At 28.7% G+C, this 14,743-nt stretch overlaps 1 protein-coding gene across 1 annotated transcript; it reads left to right on the top strand.

Moving 5' to 3' along the window:
• Positions 1–251: 251 nt before the first annotated feature.
• On the top strand, positions 252–6,617 carry KVR01_003838 (uncharacterized protein). The gene is made up of 4 exons (XM_044784949.1): positions 252–1,435; positions 1,528–1,903; positions 1,976–2,258; positions 2,309–6,617. The coding sequence occupies exons 1-4, from the start codon at positions 1,151–1,153 to the stop codon at positions 5,877–5,879; spliced, it is 4,515 nt and encodes a 1,504-aa protein (XP_044648853.1). The 5' UTR covers positions 252–1,150; the 3' UTR covers positions 5,880–6,617.
• The last annotated feature ends 8,126 nt before the right edge of the window (positions 6,618–14,743 follow it).

The raw sequence follows: 14,743 nt of genomic DNA on the forward strand, positions 1-14,743 counted from the left end.
CTTGCTCAGTGCGGCCGGCTACTGTGGTTGAGTAGCATCTGGCCAGCTTGTTGTGCACACTGGGGGAGCTTGGGCGGACGTGCAGATACTGCAGGCATCACGGGGCGAGCCAGCCCTGCATCACTGTTATGCGCCTGCCATGCCGTACGGGGTACCCAAGTACCTGCCGTGTACCCTAGCTGGGCTGCTGGGCTGCTGGGCTGGCGGGCTGGCGGGCTGGCTGGTTGCTCTGCCCAAGCACGGCTTCCCAGGTCGGCACCCTTTTCTCTTTTGGCCCGCCGCCGTGCCCGCCCCTAGCCCTGCTCCCCCCATTCTGGTCTGCCCCAAACCCGCGTCGCCTCCGCTGCACGCATTAGATCCTTATTATTATTCTTCTTGCTGCTTGTCACTTGTGCTTGCTGCTCCCCTTTCACACCGGTTGACCTTGCCACAACCACCACGGCCGGCCGACCGACAACGTGCCCCATCGTCCCTCGACCCGACATCCACGCACGCAGCATGATGAACGTTATCCTAATGATTTAGTTGCTCCAGTCATCCCACCCTTCCTCTTGGCCTTCCTTCCCTTGCTGTCCTTCTTGTTGTCCCAGCTCGGCTCCGTTGGGATCGGGCTCGCAACAGGTCCTCGCCGGCCCTGCGCCCTTGCGTTTGCGTCTTCCTGCCCGCCTCGCCTTGTCTAGTCCGAGGCGGCGTCCCCAAAACCTCTGGGAGCCTCCCCCCAAAATTTAAAGTGGGTGGTTGAGCCCGAATAATCAGAGACACACACGCCAGCCGCCAGCCGCCAGCCGCCAACCGCCAACCGCCAACCGCCAACTTTCAACGGCTCCTTCTGTGCACACCAATGTTCCCCCAGGCCCAGCCTCCGCCAGCCTCGAACACAACCTGCATTCCGCCGTCACCTTCTCGCCGCCGCACTGACTGCTCCCGCCATCGCACTCGCTCCCGCCGCCGCTCCCGCTCCTGCTCTGCCCCTGCTCCTACGCCCAACACTGCCCTGCATCCAGTCGCGCTGAGCCTCCCACCTTTGCCCTCGGCCGCCTCAGCGATCACCACGACGAGCCTACGGGCTGCACCCTGCCATCGACCCGGCCCTGGCCATTCCGGCTCAAGTCGCATCGTCCATTCTGCGCCCGCGCTGTAGACACCAGCCATGGCTTTCCTCTTCAAATCAAAGAAACACCAGGAGAGGGCACTGGCAGGAGGTCGCGATGGCCCAAACAGTTCCCAAGGGTCGGTGCAGAGCCCCGATGCTCGGTCCCGCGTTGTCAGGGAGGACAAGGGCCCAACCCACAGGTCGACACCCACCGGCAGCCTGAATTCGATCGACAACGATGCCAGCAATGCGAGCCCGGACCAGGGCTTCAACCCTGGCCCGCCACGCAGGGCACAAACTGGTGATCCGCCTGCCCAGGCGCCGCCTGACACCCAGCAACAGGTAAGCGGCAGCGACACCCTCCCGCCTGGTCGCGAGCCCCCCGCCGCAGCGTTTCCCAAATTTGTTCCCAGGGGCTAACTCAGGTGCAACAGTTTCGCAACGGCCCCTCCCCACCAAACCCGAATTCCTCGTTATACCCATGGTCGCAGCGGAAGCTCAACTTCACCTCGTCTCACCCCGGACCCTTTCCCCGCTATGGCGCAGCTGCCAACGCTATGTCGTCAAAAGAGGGCGACATGTATGTGATGGGGGGCTTGATCAACAGTTCCACCGTCAAAGGCGATTTGTGGATGATCGAGGCCGGCGGCAGTCTGTCGTGCTACCCGCTCGCCACGACGGCCGAAGGCCCCGGGCCAAGGGTTGGACATGCCAGTCTGCTTGTTGGCAACGCCTTCATTGTCTACGGAGGCGATACTAAGATCGAGGAGAATGACTCTCTGGACGAGACATTGTATCTCTTGAACACTTGTATGTTGCACATCTTGTCCCACCCCCTGGTTTTGCGGGCGGAAGGTTCTGAATACTGACAAAACAACCCAGCCACACGACAGTGGTCGCGATCTTTACCCGCCGGTCCGCGGCCGTCTGGCCGTTACGGCCATACCCTAAATATACTAGGCTCAAAGATATACATATTCGGAGGTCAAGTCGAGGGCATTTTCATGAATGACCTGGCGGCTTTTGACTTGAATCAGCTGCAAATGGCTAACAACCGATGGGAACTGCTTATTTTGAACAGCGACAGCGGCGGTCCTCCCCCCGGCAAGATTCCGCCTGCGAGGACGAATCACACCATGGTGACATTCAACGATAAGATGTACCTGTAAGTCATCGCGCCTCCACACTCACGGCGCCTTCTCTGACCCTGAGCAGCTTCGGTGGTACGAATGGCTTCCAATGGTTTAATGATGTCTGGGTCTACGACCCCGCGCCCAACTCGTGGTCACAATTGGACTGCATAGGGTACATCCCTGTACCCCGGGAGGGACACGCGGCTGCCTTGGTCGACGACGTGATGTACATCTTCGGCGGTCGGACTGAAGAGGGAGCTGACCTGGGTGACTTGGCCGCCTTCCGAATCAGCTCTCGCCGGTGGTACACCTTCCAGAACATGGGTCCGTCCCCGTCGCCCCGATCTGGCCATTCCATGACTACTGTTGGGAAGACCGTGGCTGTTGTTGGTGGCGAGCCGAGCCAAGCCGCACCTCCAGTTAATGACCTTTCTCTCATTTACTTGCTGGATACGACCAAGATTCGCTACCCTAGCGACTCACAAATCCAGTCGCAGTCACAGAGGGCCCCCGGGCAACGACGGCCAAGCATGGCCGAGTCTCCTTCGTCTTACGGCCGCTTGCCCTCTCGTGACGGGTCCCAAGGGCCACCAGGGCAGGGCAGACTGATGGGCGCATCCAAGGAAAACGCCGGTCTCAGCAGTCCCAGGGGCATGGGCACTCCGGAGGGGGTCCCCATCAACGGCCAGGCGGGGCAGGGCTCCCGAGGCCCAAGGGGGCCACCGCCGGTCACCTTACCACCGAGCGGACCCCCGCCGCAGGGCCAGCCACCAAGGCCAACCGTCAACACTGGGGCGGGTCCGAGACAGGGCAGGAATGCATCTTTGGAGAGGAACGAGCTGACAGGAGCCGCACCAGGCTCGAACGGGCAGAATCAGTCCCCGGTCTCGCAACAGAAGGACTTGGAGAGTCCAATCGTCAATGGACGCCGGACGCCGACGGCTCAGACGACCAAAGCGGGTTCGGGAAGTGACACTGCGCCTGCAGAAACACCGAAGGCTACGCGTGGTGCACGCCAGCGCGGCCAAGGCTCTGTCGATAGCACAACGGAGCCCAGCCTGAAAAACATGGTGGCTTCGCCCGCCTCAAGGCCTACTGCACCTGCTACAGCCTCCGCCGCAAAGCCTGAAGCGGGACCCACTCCTATGCGGCCAGCGTCACCCCCGCCGCCGACGCGGCAGGCCAGCAACCCTATGTCACGGAGGTCGTCCATGCGGAACTCCCAAACCGTGGCTATCCTGAAAGAGCTTGATGCAGCACGCAACCGGAATGCGTGGTACGCATCGGAGCTCGAGCTCGCACGGAAGGCTGGATACACCCCGAACGCTTCCCTGAGCCCAACATTGGATAGCCGAGCGCCCGAGACGTTTGACGAGGATGACAGACCCCTTATCGAGGCGCTCTTGACTATGCGAACGGAGGTGGCCAATGTCCAAGCGTCCTTGGACAAACAAGCTGTGCTCGCCGCCAAGCACATCGCAGAAGCAGAGAAGCAAAGAGACGCAGCCATTCAGGAGGCAGTTCATGCCAAAGCCAAGCTAGCAGGACATCTGGGCAGTGCAGCCAACTCCCCACACCTCGACAACGATCGTGACGAAGACGAACGCTCCAACGAACTGGGCCGGAAGCTTGCCACTGCGCTCAACGCGCAAAGGGAGTTGCAAAACGCGCTGGATCGAATGTCTTCAGAGGTCGAGTCAGAGAGGCGTGCGCGCAAGATCGCCGACGATACCGTCACTGCCGCAGAAAAGCGCATGGCCGCTCTCGAAGCTTACAAACAGCAAAGCTCATCCGAGCTTGAGCAACTCAAGGCCGAACTGCACCTAGTGCAGCGAGAGGCACGGGAGCAATCTGTCCTCGCGCACGAGTCACAAGCAGCCCTACAACTTCTGCAAGCCGAAAAGGCGAAGTTTGAGAGCCAATATCAGGAAGCAGTTGGAAGCTCCAGGGACCACAGCGAGACAATGGAATCTCTGCGGGATGCTATCGCTGCCTCGGCGGAGACCAAGGCCGTACTGGAAGCGAAACTCGACGAAGAGAGGGCGCTGCGGGAAAAGGTCGAGAACAAGCTGACAAAATTAAAGGCTGAGCATGAGGCCCGGACTGGTGAGCTCGTTGCGGCCACGCAGCGCCTGAGGGACGCGGAGGAGATTGCCGAGCGGCATGCGAATGAGGCACGAACACATCGCCAGGCCCTCCTGTCTGGCCTCGACAAGATCTCTGCGAGGGACGTCTCGGCTTCAAACAAATCAGAGCAGGACCGCTCGGCGGCGCTGCAGGGCCAGCTGGACGCCGCTAATGCCCTGGTCAAGAGGTACCAGCAGGAGGCAGACACTGCGTCGGATAGATTGCGAGCTGCAGAAGAGCGGATTGCTGGGCTGGAAGCATACCAAGAGCAGGCCAGCAGGGAAGGTGTGACTATCCGGAGACAGCTGCAAGCTGCCCTTCGTGAGACACAGTCTCTGCAGGCTGCAAACTCAGACCTTAAGCACCAGCTTGCTGGCCAACAGCTCGAGGCTAATGCCATCACTGTTCAGCACAACACGCTCAAGGACATACTTGTGGAGAGGGGAATCAGCCCGACGAGCGCTGGCCGCACGCGATCGATGGCGAGCCCCCGCGAGGGCTCCCCGGAACTCTCCCGGCTGCGCGAGCTGGAAAAGCAACTGGCTGCATCTATGGCAGCCCACGAGGAGACGAAGCAGACGATGTCGTCGCAGGCCCAAGGGTCAGAGGTCGCTTATCGAGAGAAACTGACGCAGCTTGAGAACGACTACCAATCTGCCGTGCACTATGTGAAGGGAACCGAAAAGATGCTCAAACAGCTCAAGGAGCAGCTGGCGAGATACAAGACGGAGAACTCTCGGCTAAAGGAAGAATTGGCCGATTTGGAAGAGAAGGGCACTCCTTCAGGCGATGCGCCAGCAGACTGGGAGTCGGAGCGTAGGCAATTGCAGAGGCAGGTCGAAGCGCTTCAGGAAGAGATACGAACCTCACAGGAGCAGCTCGAAGAGCAGCTGCAACACGTGCAGCAGCAGTTGGCCGAGACCCGGCAGGCGCAAGAAGAGGCGTCCAAGAACAGTGAGGAGGCCAACGCCCGCCTAATGGCCAACCGCAAGGATCTGGAGCAGTTGCAACAGGAGAACGCACTACTCGAGCAACGAGCTCACGACGCAGAGACCAAGGTCTCTATGCTGTTGGATCAAGTCGAGACCTCTGTGGGCAACTACCGCCGGCAGAGCCGCCAAGTACCCAGCATCGCTTCTGCTGAACAGATCGCGCCAGCCCTACAAAAGGCCCCTTCTGCCACCAGCTCGACCACAAACGGGGCAGGGCACACCCGAGCAGGGAGTTCCGACTCAACGTCGGTATACGAGACCATGGGCGAGACCATGGGCGACGCCCGCAACAGTGCCGCGCTGGACAACCTAGCCAACGAGCTGGAGACATTGCGAAGTCACTGGGAGGCGACGAACAAGAATTATCGCCTGAGCAACACGTTCGACTTTGAGATGCCCACGTCTGGGCCTACCGTCTCTTCGACAGGGCCAAGTGCGGTGGCTGGCGACAAAGAGAAGGAAGCGCCCGAAGTTGGTAATGGTCTGGGCATGAATCAGAGCCTGGCTGACTGGAGGAAGAGGCTGGATTCGTAGGCGGGTGGGAACGGCTCAATCGCACCCAGTTCCTCATCGCCATACCCTAGTTGCACCTCAGCTATCACTGCTGGGATGGGCGTCCTTTACGGCTATCATGAATCGGCGTTTGGGTCGGATTTGCTCGATGGATTCTCACTTCTTTTCTCGGGAAAGGGCACTCTAATATTCTTGTCCTACCTCAGGGCAGCCGCTTTTTCTTCTAAACACGTTTCAATCTTCTTCTTTCACCCACCAGCTAGCACTTAACCTGGTTGGCTTGGCTTATTTTCTTTACCCCGAGTTTACGTCGCATACCCATACAACCACACTGCTACATCTTCGATTCTGTGTCTTTATAGTAGTATAATTTTTTAGTTGTGAGGGAGGAAGAAAGGAAGGAAGGAAGAAAGAGATGTATGTATGTATGAATATATGCTCTGGAGGAGGCGGACTGATTGGGTGTACAAGACCGAATCGAAACACTATCTATCTTAATTGGACCATTTGTCTCCAGTGGTGGATTAAATTGATGACATCTGAGACGGTCCTCGCGACCTATGGCAAAAGAAGGCTCAAATTGTCTGCGAAGAATTGTTGATTCAAAACTAGAGTTGCCTAAGGAATAGTATGGGGGAGGTAGCGAAGCTGTAATCCTGCGTTGCGAGAGGTATGGAGGCCACCTGGGCTAATAAGATAAGCAGAGTGCACGGACCCACTAGTTGGTCCTGCGGGCGTTCAGCCCATGGCCCTGACAACATCTCGTACACCAAGTCGCTTATATTTTGTTAATTACTTGTTTGATGCATGTGTTAACCTCTAATTTAGGCATATAATCGTAGCTACTGCTTTTAGTCTACATTAAAGACGAGAACGGATATTTATAGGGTAAAAAACGGATAGTTCAGGGCTAAATTCAGCTAGTATAGGGTAACTTTTTTATAAAAATAAAACTTTATATTATAACTTTAAAAGAGATTTAATTCTTATAATAGTCCTCGTAACCTATAATAAAAGAAGGCTTAAATTATTTAAAGAATTATTAATTTAAGTTACTTAAGGAATAGTATAGGGAAGTAGTAAAGCTATAATCCTATATTATAAAAGATATAGAGGCCACTTAGGTTAATAAGATAAGTAGAGTATATAAACCTATTAGTTAGTTCTATAAGTATTTAGCTTATAGTTTTAATAATTGTATAATTTTACTTTTATTTTATATATATTTAGGATATATATAATACCTTTATATAATAATAAGTATTTAAAACTTTTAATAATTTTAATTAATAAAAATATTTTATAATATATTAAAAATATAAATATTATTTTATTAAAATAAACTTTAAAATATAATAATAAATTTTAATAACTTTATTTTTAATATATAATATTAATTTAATAATAATAAATAATAATTTTTTAAAATATTTATATTTATATATATTATTTATAATAAAAATATAATTATTAATTATATATTTATATTATTTAATTAAAAGATTATAATAATTAATTTATTTATTAATTATTTTTAATAATATATAAATATTATATTATAATTATTTTTAAAAACTTTTATAAAACTTTAAATATTTAAAAATAAAATTATACCTTTTAAATTAATTTATATATTTATAAAAACTTAAAATCTTAAATAATATAATATAAATAATAATTTATAAATAATAATTTTTAATAATTTAATTAAATTACTTTATAAATATTTTTTAATAATATAATTAAAATAAAAGTTTAATTAAAATTAAATAAAACTTTTAAATATAAAAGTTTAAATTTATACTTTTAATTAAATTAATTATTAAGTTAAAATATAAGTTTATATATTAACTTTTTTATAAATATTTATTTTATATTAAAAATTTAATTTTAAACCTTTTAATTTATTTTATAAACTTATTATATATAAAATAAAATATTAATTAAACTTTAAATTTAAATTTAATATAATAAAAAATAGTAAATAATTTTAAATTATTTTTAATAAAAAATAGTAAATACTTTTAAATTATTTTTAATAAAGTTAAATAAATATTTTTTATTTTTATATAATAAATTATTATTAAAACTTTATAGTTAATTAATAATATAATTTTAAATATTTTTAAATAAAAATAATTTTTATTTATTAATTAAAATATAAAAAACTATTTATTTTAAATATTTCCTTTAATTAATTATTAAAAATTTAAAATAAATAAAAAAATAAAGAATATTAACTTTATTTATTTTTAAAATTTAAATAATTAAATAAAAAAGTTTTAAAAATAAATATTTTATTAATAAAATTATAAATTATTTATATTTTTTAATTTTATTATTAAATTAAAAGTAAATAATTATAATTTTAAAAATAAAATATAATATATTTTTAAAAATTAATTTAATTAAATTTATTATATAAAACTTTTTATAATAACTTTATAATATATATTTATAATATTATTTATTATTAAGAAATATTTTTATATTAATATATTAAGTTATATTAATTTAAGTTATTAATATTAACTTTAATATAAATTAATTTATTAAATTAAAATTATTATAAATTATAAATTAATTTAATATTAATAAATATTATATATAAATATTAAATTTATTATATAACTTAAATAAATATAAGTTAATTAAAATAAATAAAAATAAAGCTATTATTTTTTAATTAAAATCTTAATTTTATTTAAATAAATATTTATTTATTAATTTTATAAATAAAATTACTTAAAAATAATTATTTAATTTATTATATTTTATTAAATTAAAATATAACTTTTAAATAAAATAATTATATTTTATTATTATTTTAAATTTATAATTTTAATAGTTTTATTATAAATAAAAAATAATTATTAATAATTAAATTTATAATTATATTAAAATAAACCTTTATTTTTAAAAAAGTTATTAATATTTAAAATAATTAATATATTTTTAAAAAATTAAAAATATAAATTTAATTTAAAATATATTAAAATTTATAAAACTTTAAATTTAAAATTAAAAATATAAAGTTTTAACTTTTTTAAAAATAATAAAGTTAAAAACTTAAAAGAATTTAAATTAAATTAAAAATTAAATTAAATTATAATATAATAAAATAATTAATTAAATTAATTAAAATTTTATAATTATAAGTTTTTAACTTTATATTTAAAAAGAATTAATAAAATTATATTAATTTTTTAATATTTTTATAAATTAATTTATTAATAATATAAATAATTAATTTAAAAATTAATTTAATAAAAGTATTTTAATATATAAAATAAAATTCTATTTTTTTATGTTTAATTATATTAATAATAAATAAAAAAGTTTTATAATATTTTTATTTAATATATTATAATAAAATTAAATAATATTATTTTTTATAAATATAATTATTTATTAAATTAAATTATATAAATTATAAATTATTTATATATATTTTTAATTTTATTATTAAATTAAAAGTAAATAATTATAATTTTAAAAATATAATATAATATAAATTAATATTTATTTACTTAACTTTTATAATTATTTATTTAATAATTTCTTTAAATTTATTTAATATTTATTTTTTTAATAACTTTTATATTTATAAATACTTTTAAGTTAATAAAAAGATTTTATAATATAACTTTCTTTTTTAATTTTTAATATTTTAAATATAAACTCTTTTAATATACCTTTTAATATACCTTTAAAACCCTTTATTTTTATTTTTAAAAACTTTTTATTTTTATTTTTTAAACTTTTAAATTATATATATTTAAATATTAATTAAATATTAAAAATTAAAAGTTAAAAATAAAATAAAAATTATATTTTTTAATTTTTAATATTTTTTAAACTTTTAATACTTTAAACTTTTAATTCTTTAATATTTAATTAATATTTAAATATTTAATTAATATTTAAATATATATAATTTAAAGTTTTAAAAATATATTAAAATATATTAAAAGTATATTAAAAGTATATTAAAAGTATATTAAAAAAGTTTAAAAAGTTTATATTTAAAATATTAAATTTAAAAGTTTTAATTAAATATATAATTTTATATAAACTATATATTTAAAAATATATATTAAATAAATTTATAAAAATATTAAATAAATAATTATAAAAATTAAATAAATAAATATTAATTTATATAATATATATAAAATTATTTATATTTTTAATTTTATTATTAAATTAAAATAAATAATTAAAGTTTTAAAAATAAAATATAATATATTTTTAAAAATTAATTTAATTAAATTTATTATATAAAATTTTTATAATAACTTTATAATTATTTATAATATTATTTATTATTAAAAATATTTTTATATTAATATATTAAATTATATTTAATTAATTTAAACTAATATTATTAATTTATTAAAAATTAAAACTATTATAAATTATAAATTAATTTAATATTAATAAATATTATATATAAATATTAAATTTATTATATAATTTAAATAAATTAATTAAAATAAATAAAAATAAAATTATTATTTTCTTAAAAGTTTTAACTTTATTTTATAAGTAAATATTTATTTATTAACTTTATAAATAAAACTATTTAAAATAGTTATTTAACTTATTATATTTTAATTTATTAAAATTAAAATAACTTTTAAATAAAATAATTATATTTTATTATTTAAATTTATAATTTTAATAACTTTATAAAAAAATAATTATTAATAATTAAATTTATAATTATATAAAAATAAATTTTTATTTTAAAAATTATTAATATTTAAAATAATTAATATATTTTTAAAAAATTAAAAATATAAATTTAATTTAAAATATATTAAAATTTATAAAAATTTTAAACTTAAAATTAAAAATATAAAATTTTAACTTTTAAAAAAATAAAATTAAAAAATTTAAAAAAGTTTAAATTAAATTAAAAATTAAATTAAATTATAATATAATAAAATAATTAAATAAAAATTAATTAAAATTTTATAATTATAAATTTTTAATTTTATATTTAAAAGTTATATAATATATATAATTTTATTTTTATTTTATATATTTAAAAATATATATAATATTTTATATAATAATAAAAATTTAAAATTTAATATTAAAAATATTAATAATTTTAACTTTATAATATATAAATAAAATTAAAAGTATTATTTTAATAATAATATTAATTAATATAAAAAAAGTTATATAATAAAATTAAATTTAAAAATAATTATTATATAAATAAATTATATTAAAAAAATTTAATTAAAAATTATTTTTAAATATATATATATATATATTATAATAAAATTTTTATTAAATAAATTAATATTATATTTTATTTAAATATATAATTATTAATTTTAAAAATTTAAAATAAAAAATAATTTATAATATATTATTTTAAAATTTTTATAATAAAATATTAAAACTTTTAAAAAATTTTAAAATAATTTATAAAAAAATAAAAAATTATAATAAATTTATTTTTAAATTTATATTTTATTATTAATAATTATTAATTTTTAATAATATAAAAATATAATAAAATAAAAATAAATTTAAATTTTTTAAAATAATTATAAAATATATATAAAGTTATTAAAACTTTATATATAAATTTTAAATTATTAAAAAAATTAATTAAATTAAAAATAATTATATAATATAAAAATATAATATAATTAAAATTAAAAATATAATATATTTTTAAAAATTAATTTAATTAAATTTATTATATAAAACTTTTATAATAACTTTATAATTATTTATAATATTATTTATTATTAAAAGTATTTTTTATATTAATATATTAAATTATATTAATTTAAATTAATATTATTAATTTTAATATAAATTAATTTATTAAAAATTAAAATTATTATAAATTATTAATTAATTTAATATTAATAAATATTATATATAAATATTAAATTTATTATATAATTTAAATATAATTAATTAAAATAAATAAAAATAAAATTATTATTATTTTAAAAGTTTTAACTTTATTTAAATAAATATTTATTTATTAACTTTATTATATTAAAATAAATTATTTAAAAATAATTATTTAATTTATTATATAATTTATTAAATTAAAATTAACTTTTAAATAAAATAATTATATTTTATTATTATATATAATATTTAAATTTATAATTTTAATAATTTATAAATAAAAGAATAATTATTAATAATTAAATTTATAATTATATAAAAATAAATTTTTAATTTTAAAAATTATTATTATTTAAAATAATTAATATATTTTTAAAAAATTAAAATTATAAATTTAATTTAAAAATATTAAAATATATATAAATTTTAAATTTAAACTTTAAAATATAAAATTTTAATTTTTAAAAAAAAATTAAATTTAAAAAATTAAATTAAATTATAATATAATAAAATAATTAAATAAAAATTAATTAAAATTTTATAATTATAAATTTTTAATTTTATATTTAAAAAAATTAAATTATATATAAAATTATTTATTATATAAAATTTTAATTATTATATAAATTATTTATAACTTTAATTATATTATATTTTTATATTATATAATTATTTATTTTTTTAATAATTTAAAGTTTATATATAAAATTTTTAATAATTTTATATATATTTTTATAATTTTTAAAAAATTTAAATTTATTTTTTTATTTTTATTATATTTTTATATTATTAAAAATTAATAATTATTAATAATAAAATATAAATTTAAAAAAATAAATTTATTATATTTTTTTATTTTTTATAAATTATTTTTAAAAAGTTTTTAAAAGTTTTAATATTTTATTATAAAAGTTTTAAAATAATATATTATAAATTATTTTTTTATTTTAAATTTTTTAAAATTAATAATTATATATTTAAATAAAGATTATAATATTAATTTATTTAATAAAGATTTTATTAATATATATATATATATAAATAATTTTTAATTAATTTTTTAATATACTTTATTTATATAATAATTATTTTTAAATTTAATTTATTATATAATTTTTATAATATTAAATTATTATTAAAATAATATTTTTAATTTTATTTATATATTATAAAATTAAAATTATAAATATTTATTATATTATAATTATTATTATTAATATTATATTTTTAAATATTAAATTTTAAATATTTATTATTATATAAAATATTATATATATTTTAAATATATATAAAATAAAAATAAATATAAATTATATTATATTTTTAATTTTATTATTAAATTAAAATAATAATTATAATTTTTAAAAATAAAATATAATATATTTTTAAAAATTAATTTAATTAAATTTATTATATATAAAATTTTTATAATAATTTTATAATTATTTATAATATTATTTATTATTAAAAATATTTTTATATTAATATATTTAATTATATTTAATTAATTTAAATTAATATTATTAATTTATTAAAATTAAAATTATTATAAATTATAAATTAATTTAATATTAATAAATATTATATATAAATATTAAATTTATTATAAAAATAATAAATTATAATAAATTAATTATTATAAATAAAATTAATAAATTTATATTTATATATAAATTATTAAGCTTAATTAATAAGTTTAATTAATTTAATTAAATATTTTATTATTTAATTAAATAAATTTTTAATTAATATTAATATATATTATTTTATTTAATTATTTATATATAAATTAAATTAATTAATATTAATTAATTATTAATTAATTTTTAATAATAAAATAAATTATTTAAACTATTTAAATATTAAATTTAAAAAATAAATTAATAATATTATTATTATTATTATAATTTAAAAAAATAAGTTATTTAAACTATTTAAATATAAATTTAATTATTAAATAAAACCTTTTATTAATTAAGTTTTATAATTTTAATAATAACCCTTTTTTATTTTTTATAATATATTAAAAGGAATTTAAAACTATAAATATTTATAATAACTTTTTAATTAAATAATTTTATAATTAATAATTTAAATTTATTTATTAAATTTTTAAATTAGTATTTAATTATATATTTATTAATTTATTTAATAGCCTACCTATTAATTTATTTACTACTTTATTAATTTACTTTTATATTATTTAAATAAATAACTTTTATATATTTTTTAATTTTTTATAATATTTAAATAGAAATATTTTAATATTATAACTATTTATAATTTTTAAATCTTTTATAATAAAATTATTTATAATTATTATAAATATATATTAATAATACTTTTATTTATATTATTAAAAAAGTTTAAATTAAAAATAAAATAAAAAAATATATTAATAATATTTATAAAAAGGAATATATAATAGTTTAAGCTTAAAAGCTATTTAAATTATTTAAATAACTAATTAAATAACTAATATTTAAATAATTAAATTTTTATTAACCTCTTTATTAAACTATTTAAATAAATAGTATTTAAATAAATAATACTTTAAATAAAAACTTTTATTTAATTAATTAATAACCCTTTTATTTAATATAAATTCCTTAAAAACTTTTATTTTATTAATTAATAAACTTTTATTTATTATAAGTTTAAAATTATATTAATTTAAATTTATAATATTTATAATAATAAATAAAAAAATATTTTATTAAATTAAAATATTTTAATTATTATATAAAAAGTATTTAAATTAAATAAATTTTTAATTTAATTAATTTTATATTATTAACTTTATAAGTAAATTAATTAAATTAATTATATTTAAACTTATTATAAATAATAACTTTATTTTAATTAACTTTACTAATAATAATAATAATATAATAGTTTTAATAACTTTATTTTAATTTATTAATTTAAATTTAATTAAAAAATTATATTATTAATAAAAAAAAGATTATAAAAAAAGTTATTATTTAAATAAAAGT

Source organism: Diaporthe batatas (genome assembly GCF_019321695.1).
Source record: "Diaporthe batatas strain CRI 302-4 chromosome Unknown Contig00003, whole genome shotgun sequence".
NCBI classification, from domain to species: domain Eukaryota; kingdom Fungi; phylum Ascomycota; class Sordariomycetes; order Diaporthales; family Diaporthaceae; genus Diaporthe; species Diaporthe batatas.

Excerpts from the sequence above, each read along its gene's own strand:
- KVR01_003838 (XM_044784949.1), top strand. The coding sequence starts at position 1,151 with ATGGCTTTCCTCTTCAAATCAAAGAAACACCAGGAGAGGGCACTGGCA. Across the intron at positions 1,436-1,527 it reads CGCCTGACACCCAGCAACAG|TTTCGCAACGGCCCCTCCCC; the intron begins GTAAGCGGCAGC and ends CAGGTGCAACAG. Across the intron at positions 2,259-2,308 it reads TTCAACGATAAGATGTACCT|CTTCGGTGGTACGAATGGCT; the intron begins GTAAGTCATCGC and ends GACCCTGAGCAG.